General features: G+C 34.0%; 1 protein-coding gene across 2 annotated transcripts; it reads left to right on the top strand.

The window, feature by feature from the left end:
• Window positions 1-2,898: 2,898 nt before the first annotated feature.
• On the top strand, window positions 2,899-7,487 carry LOC127169823 (tumor necrosis factor receptor superfamily member 14-like). Of its 2 annotated transcripts, XR_007828276.1 has the most exons (11): window positions 2,899-3,203; window positions 3,678-3,770; window positions 3,860-3,909; window positions 4,161-4,521; window positions 4,840-4,965; window positions 5,178-5,333; window positions 5,488-5,575; window positions 5,651-5,834; window positions 6,407-6,423; window positions 6,514-6,559; window positions 6,730-7,487. XR_007828276.1 is itself a non-coding variant. In XM_051117463.1 (8 exons), the coding sequence occupies exons 4-8, from the start codon at window positions 4,404-4,406 to the stop codon at window positions 5,823-5,825; spliced, it is 663 nt and encodes a 220-aa protein (XP_050973420.1). In that variant the 5' UTR covers window positions 2,899-3,203; window positions 3,678-3,770; window positions 3,860-3,909; window positions 4,161-4,403; the 3' UTR covers window positions 5,826-6,394. The 2 variants fall into 2 exon arrangements, 1 of the variants encoding a protein (XP_050973420.1); XM_051117463.1 differs by lacking the exons at window positions 6,407-6,423; window positions 6,514-6,559; window positions 6,730-7,487 and having other exon boundaries at window positions 5,651-6,394.
• Window positions 7,488-8,605: the final 1,118 nt, after the last annotated feature.

Genomic DNA, 8,605 nt, shown 5'->3' with positions numbered 1-8,605 from the left:
CCACCAGCTGGCAGCATGAAGTTTGGCACATCTAAATGACTTTGATATATTCCTCCTAAATTTACTATGTTAAAAGCATAGTGCCCACCGTTCGCTGTTTCCCTAAAGCCACCGGTCGGCGGTGAGCCCGGGTGCGAGGGTTCGTTCATCGCTGCTTGCAGCTTTAATTATTATTATTATTATTATTCTCCAAAATGAATCGCATTTTTGAGGGCCTAAACATGCCCGAAAACTCACGAAACTTTGCACACGCATCAGAACTGGCGAAAATTTACGTCTGATATGGGTCTCAGAAGTGGGTGTGGCAAAATGGCTCGATAGCGCCACCTATACACATTCAGCAGAGTGCGCCTCGAGCTACGTTTCAAGTACATTTATGAAAATTCGGTACACACATGTAACACACCAATACCTACAAAAAAAGTCTCTTGAGGCAAAATCCAAAACCCAACAGGAAGTCGGATATTTTTAATTTTTCCAGCAAATTTTGTCTCATTTTTGCCATTTCCAGGCGTCGTACTTGAACGAACTCCTCCTAGAGATTTATTCAGATCAACACCAAATTTGGTCAGTCTAATCTAAAGCCCTTTGTGACGTTAAATTGCGAAGATCTAGAGTTTTCACTGGAGGGCGTGTCCGTGGCGGCCTGTCAAATTTCGATGATTCGCCATGAAAAAGGAAGTTGTTATAACTCAGCCATACAATGTCTGATCTGCCCCAAACTTCACATGTTTGATAAGAGTCCGGTCCTGAACACATGCCCATAGTCATATTCAGTTTTAGTCATAGCGCCACCACCTGGCAACAGGAAGTGACATGTTTTACTTTGTAACGGACTCCTCCTACAGATTTATTCAGATCAACACCAAATTTGGTCAGTCTACTCTAAAGGCCTTTGCAATGTTAAATTGTGAAGATCTTGAGTTTTCATTGAGAGGGCGTGTCCGTGGCGGCCTGACAAAGTTCGATGTTTCGCCATGAGAATAGAATCTGTTATAACTCAGCCATACGAAGTCCGATCTGCCCCAAACTTCACATGTTCGATAAGAGTCCTGGCCTGAACACATCTAGAGGCCAATATTCAGTTATTATCATAGCGCCACCTGTTGGCAACAGGAAATGACTTATTTTACACTAACTTAAACATGCAATGTCTGATCTGCACCAAACTTCACATGTTTGGTAAGAGTACTTGCCTGAAGACACCTAAAGACCAATATTCAGATATAATCATAGCGCCACCTGTTGGCAACAAGATATGTAATGTCTTACACTAGCTCAAGCATACTGTGTTCAATCTGCACCAAACTTCATATATTTGACAAAAGTGCTGGCCTGAACACATCTACATGCCAATATTCAGTTATAGACATAGCGCCACCAGCTGGCAGCAGGAAGTTTGGCACATATAAATGACTTTGACATATTCCTCCTAAATTTATGATGTGAAAAGCATAGTGCCGTCCACCATTGCGCCATCCGCTTCAGCTTTTAATTATTATTATTTTTTTGAGATCTCTTGATTGTGATGCCTCTTTATCCTCTTCCCTGGACATATGACTGATTTATGACTGATCTGAAATCAACATTTTGCATAGGCTTAGATCTCTATTTAGACCAATTCATGACTCCTGCTTTTCAAATAGGATACCTCTCTACTAAACATCAATTAGAATAGGATAAGCTTTATTATGTACTTCATTGCAGACTTATTAAACTGAAAATATGACACATATTCAGTTTTATAAGTAAAATGTAATGAGTGGGGGCCTCTTTATATGTAATATAACTTTGAATTATGCCAGTTATCTTCATTTCAGTGGTAACAACCTTACTAACACCTGCAAAAACATGATTACAATATGTAATCAATGCCTTAAAATGTTTCTGCTTAATTGAATGATGTTAATTAACCAGATCCAGTCTGTATCCAGACCAGATGATGAATCAGAACCTAGAGATGACCACAACCTCTCTGAATGTCAGCTGAGACCATAACAACTCGATGTGCCCTAGAGACAGATCCACCTTGTCACAAGACAGCCATCGACACAACTGAACTGAGCTGGACGATGACTTCACTGACTCTACGAAGAGCTGACTTTAACAGAAAAAATGTACTGTTTACTTTAGAGCTGCTTTTCAGGGAACTTCCATCTGGACAACTTTAACGACAATTTTCTCAATATTTAGATTTTTTTTCCCCGCACCCTCAGATTAAAGATTTTAAAGTTCAGTTGTATCTCAGCCAAATAATTAGCTTAACAAACCATAATTTATTCAGCTTTTAGCTGATGTATAAATCTCAATTTCAAAAAATTTACCCTTATGGCTGGTTTTGTGGTCCAGGGTCACATATGGACATTACACTGACATGTGTAATTTCTGACATAGCAGATTTTTCTTCCTAGTAACAGAAACATGCATTTTATGTAATGTTGCTTTGAAGCTATGGTATATGTATTGTGCTTTTTGTAATTTTGCTTTAACACCTATGTATATATGTTTGATAAACATTAAATAAATGTTTGTTAAACATTAAATAATTTGTTCAACTTAAATAAGCACAGATAATTCACTGCATCCTATCTGTGTCACTAATTCGAAATTATGGCACAATGCAAAACTATAGCTTGTTTGTCACTTATTCTTTATCAATATTTTAAAAAAGAAAATAATAATAAAAAAAGTTAATAAAGTGCTTGACGTCCCTTTAACCACATCAGTATGCCTACTTTAAATTAATACACAATTTTTTTTTAAACTACTGCACATAACAGGCTTTTTACAATGTAAATACCTTATTGTTAATTGTTATTAGAAAAAAAAAACATTCAGTCCACGAATATAGCCTAGACAAAACTATCTGGGCGTGGTCTGTGAGACGCCACATGAAAAAGCAGTAAACTTCCATTAAACGGCGTCTGATACATTGGAATAGCGAAAGGGAAAACAACGGAGTCCAATGATGATACAAACATGCTCAAATAATGTGGAAAGCTTTGAAATCTGTTCCGTGGAAAATTCCATGTGACGAATCTGGGCCGTCCAACATCTGCTGGAATCTACGTGAAACGATTTGCGTGCACGCGCATATCTCCAGATAACATGATCCCCAGTTGATCCATAACACCCACCAATGTCTGTGACTAATACTTTGTCAAAATAGAAGATGTGATAGTCTATAAGCCCCATATCTGTTGGTAAGTGGTTTTAGATTTTTGTTATTGAAGAAAACGCGTGACAGGTTTAAACTTAAAGTTTAGCCAATCACGAGTTAAAAAATGTCCGGACAACTTATATATATATGGCATTTAATTCTCTCTCTCTCTCTCTCTCTCTCTCCCTCTCTCTCTCTCTCTCTCTCTCTCTCCCCCTTTTCTCTTTGAATCGCTTTGATACTATTATAGGACTGTGCTTGATTTCTTTCATTTCCTTATTTCTAAAGTGAAAGTGATTTACCAATCTCCTCCACCCACGTTGTTGTTTCCAGTTAATCCAGTTCTGCTGTTTCCATAAAGCAAAGCAATTCTACATGGTTATATTTTACTGACTGTGTTGCATAGCTACTTAATAAATCTTCAACTCTGAGCACTTACCAGAATTTTTGTTTTGTACCCAAAGTAACAGATTTGATTCTTTTTTTTTTTTTTTTTTTTTGTACATTTTTTTAATAGATTTTTGTTTTACCTTTGTCTCACACAAAATGGTTACTGTCAAAATATCCTTTGATCTTCTGGAGCTCAACCATCCAACTACACTCTCAGCAGGTACTTGATAACTTTCTTAAAATGTCTATAAATTTTAACCTTCAAATTGTAACTGTTTTCCTAGCAGTTATGCACTTTTTGCTTTTCAGTTTAACAAATGTGTGAGCAGCTTAGTTAAGAATACTTATGTCCTCACATGGTAAGTGACAATACTGCATTTATGATCCATATTGTTATTATTTTTACATGGGCTTATGAATAAATATGTCATAAAAACATTAAAGCTAGTATTACTTTTTATCACCTTTTCTTTTTAACATTGTAAAAGTCTCACAAACTTTATTGCTTTTGCTTACTTGGGAGACTGTCTAAAATAACCATAATTTTCAATAGTGCATAAACAAGGTGGTTTACAATGAGCTGATCCCTTTTCTACTTTTTCTGCTTCAGTTTGTTTTCCAAAGAATGCATATGTCTGCAAGAAGCTTGTGGAACCATGACTTGTACAAAAACTGAGTCTTGAAGAATCTTGAAATACCATTGTATTGTCTCTCAGTTTTCTACGAAATCCTGAAAACTGTTTACTTTTAAGGCGCACATCAACCAACATCACAGCTTGTGAAGCTTCTGAAGATTGTGCTGAAAACAGCACAGTACTAATGACATGCAAGAAATCTTACATTAACTGTGATTATGTTCGTTATTATTCTTATTACACTTATTTTTTCCCTTCACTATGAATTTTGTTTTTGTCAGTGTTCTCATGCTGAATATGAGATACATGAGCAATGCTGCCCAATGTGTGTCCCTGGTAAGACTGGAAGTTATAGCATATATAGTTCTTAACTTTATTATTGAATACATTTTTAGATTTTTATTTGTTAAAGTATATTTTTTTTCAGTAGGTAAAGTAATCTGTTTTATTCTGCCATCAAGCATTTGTTTGAGCTAGTTGCTTTATGGAAGAAAAATAATGACAAATGTCTTTGAAATAAAAAAACATGTTTAATTGCACTAACTGAAAAAAATAATGCATTGCTATAACAGGGCTTGCATTTTTAAGAGTATTAGAAAATATTTTTCAGTATTGTTAGAAATCAATAACTAATTATATGTGCTGCCTATTCAGGATACCATGTTCATTTGCACTGCACCGATGACACCACCACAACTTGTGTTCCATGCACTCCATTAACTTTCATTGATGAAGCAAATGGCCTCACAAGATGCTTTCCCTGTACTGTATGTGATGCATGTGAGTAATTCCAAGTTATATCTGTTCATCTGAATTTTTTAATTTATGGTGAAAAATCATTTCTGTTAATTCAAGTGATTTAAGATCTGAAGAGTTGCAAGCTAGTTGCTTCAGGATAGTCCCTGAAAATGACAGTGTAAGTGGCTTCAGATGCAACTGCGAATATATCTACTACAGAAAAGTAACTTAATGCATAATATTCTTCATCCTAGACCAAGGTTTAAGAGTGAATAAAGTATGCACTCGATCATCAGATACTGTTTGTGGGCCACAGAAGGGATTCTACTGTATTTACAAAAAGAAAGGCAGCTGCAGATTAGCTCTGCAACATTCTGAATGTAGCCCCGGACAATATATCAAACAAGCAGGTAAATAATAAAAAAGATCCTATTATATAAACATACAGGAAGCATTGTTTATTGTTGTCTGTGTTGCATCCATAGTAATAGAAGAAGAAAGAAATTAATAGACAAACACAACAATGACAGTTTAATTTCAACCGTATGCTAACTGTCTCTGCAGGTACTGACTCCACAGATACTGTATGTGCTGACTGTACAGGTGACTCATATTCAAATGGATCTTTCTCATCCTGTCTACCACATACAAAGTAAGTGCTCACTTATGCTGTTTATGTGTGCTGTTGGTCATTTTTCAACAAATCTGATGATTGATATTATTACAGATGTGAGGCCCTGGGACTTGCTGAAACAAATCCAGGAACACATTCATCAGACTCTGAATGTAGAGATCCCCCTGCTGTAGCAGTCATTGTCTCTGTTCTTATAGTTACTTTAATATTAATTACAGTAGCATGTGTTCTCATATTTAAACATTCAGAAGAGAACACAATCTTTTAGATTGTTCAGGTAGGTTTTATTTTGAGTTATTTTGATAGTATGAAATCTATAGTTGTTTTTCTATAATGGAATTTTCTATGAAAATTTGATAGTTTAATATGTTTGTGAAAACCGTGATAAAATAGCCCACCATTTATATGTTTGGGGTAAGATTTTAAAAATGCCTATTTTCTGTATATTTCTGTTTGTATTCATTGAACTTTCTACACATAAAAGAAATCTGAAATAAATTACATCAGGGTTTTCACAAAAATGTTAAGCAGCACAAATGCTTTCAATCATGATAATAATAAACAAAAACATTAATTAATATCATATTAGAATTATTGTACAGTGATTTTTGAAGGTTTTTGTGACACTGAAGTATGAAGTAATGGCTGCTAAATATTCAGCTTTGCCATCACATGTATCATATTTTAAAATAGCTTAAAAATAAAACAGTTCTTTTAAATTGTAATCATATTTTACATTATTAATGTTTTTACTGTATTTTTGGACAAATAATAAAATGTATTGTAAATGTTTGACTGGTAGTGTATATTATTAGTCACATTAATACTTATACAGTTCTCTCTCTTCAGTTCATACAGGGATACAGGTATGTTGAACGTTTTTTCCATGTGAAAGAGAAGGTAAAACAAATTTAGTTTACTATATTTTAAAATGTGTGTTTGTTTTTGTTCAAAAGGAAACAGGAAAAGGAAATGGTTTACATGAAAAAGACATTTCAAAAGGTAAGAATAAAGTATATCATGCAAGACACAGTTATTCTACTTATATGCATTATTCAAGACTTAAATGACATAATATTAGATTTTAATTAGCCTATATGAATTATATAATATTTTTGGTCTCCTGTTGTTTGACTGTGATAAATTAAAAGTAATGTCTCACTGTTTTTCAGTTGTTGGCGACAGGATAAATGATTAATTACTTGGAACAGAAAAACAAGTCCTGACAACCTGGGAATGACTACAGTTTCTAAACTACTCACATTTTTCACCACATTCTTACAGTACCTTCATGGTTTGCCACTGTTACTAGCAACTACAGCTTAGCGCTAAATATTGTTCATGTCCAACTGAAGTTTGCAAAAGTGTCAGCTATCATAACACCCCCTAACTGCGCAAATGATGGCATTCTTTCTGTAGTCTATTTTAAAAGTTAGCTAGCCAGTCAAAACTATACAGTTGTTGCAAAACTTCAGATTCACAATACAGCTAGTGTAAGTAGCTTACTGGAACTCTAACACTTTTAAAAATGCTGGCAACCGCTCTTACATGAATAATAAGGTGGATATGGTTTACAGCGTATGAGATCATTTTTTATCCTTAAGAAAATTGTAATTATAGTTGAATTTGTTTAAAGACAGAGCCACAATTTGTTTAGTAAACAACCATTTAATAAAAAAAGAAAAATGTACCAAACTGCTGTACTGAAGATATAACAAACTGTGACTTCAAAACTGAAGTATGTACTGAGCTGTCATTTTTGTGTTACTACTACATTGTGTATTTACCAGGGATAGATAGATGTAGAGAGATGCTTTTTGAGAAATTAGAAGATATAGGTACAACAGATGCCTATGAAATCTATTAAATAGTCAAAATTACAAAGAGAAATACTTAGTTCTCTAATAATGGTTTGGAAAACAAACAAACAAAAAATCACATATTAAATAAAAATAAAATAAAACATTATTATTCTTGTTTTATCCCATTTTTATGTATTTTTCCACCTTTGAATGTTTTTTTTTTTTTAAAGTTAAATGTTTCTTATTGATACATCACATTCCAGTCTAGTTGGTGGCAGTAATATACCATAAGTTGTCCTGTCAACCGGCTGCTACTTACTAGATGAAGCGCACAAACTTCATTGGTTCTGCATGTGTAAACATCAGTTGCGGTGGAACTGAGGAAAAGAGTTAAAGGAGAAGTCCACTTCCAAAACAAAGATTCACATATAATGTACTCCTCTCCTTGTCATCCAAGATGCTCATATCTTTCTTTCTTTAGTCTTAAATAATTTATGTTTTTTTGAGGAAAAACATGCAGCATTTTACTCCATATAATGGACTGACTGATTTTGAACTTCCAAATTGCAGTTTAAATGCGGCTTCAAATGATCCCAAATGTGATTGTAAACGATCCCAAGACAGTTAGGGTATGTCATGTTCTCCCTCAACTTCAATATATAATAACCAGTGCTCTCTCTACCGTCAACATTATTACAAGTAGCCATGCAAAACATGATTTTTGTGAGGAGAGGTAGTAGTGTTGATAGATGAATGAAGGTAAAGCATATGTACATATCAGGAAACTAACAGAATCATCACTGCACTGTAAAAAACTATTTGTTGAGTCAACTTAAAATAATTTGTAACCTGGCTGCCTTAAAATTTTAAGTTCAGTCAACTCAAAAAGTTGAATCATGAGTTGAATCATCTTAAAATTTGAAGGCAGCTGGGATACTTACCCATCTGTTAAGTTTAGCAAACACAAATATTTAATTACTTAGTACAACAATATTACTTAGTACAACTTAACATTTCAAGTTGACTAAACTTATTTTAGTTGACTCAACTTAAAATTTTAAGGCAGTAGGGTAACAAATTATTTTAAGCTGACTCAGCAAATTGTGTTTTTTATTTTTTACAGTGTGGTCCAGAGGAAATAATTTTGCCCTCTTTTTTCTTCTAGAGCTGAAAAAATGAACTATAACTTTTATATAACTATAAGAAACTAACTGTAGTTTATTTATTAAGCATGTCTTCACTAATT

This window comes from Labeo rohita, chromosome 8, assembly GCF_022985175.1.
Source record: "Labeo rohita strain BAU-BD-2019 chromosome 8, IGBB_LRoh.1.0, whole genome shotgun sequence".
In the NCBI taxonomy this organism is placed as follows: domain Eukaryota; kingdom Metazoa; phylum Chordata; class Actinopteri; order Cypriniformes; family Cyprinidae; genus Labeo; species Labeo rohita.
The sequence above is the reverse complement of the archived record's forward strand: the minus strand, read 5'-3'. Positions and strand labels throughout refer to the sequence as shown.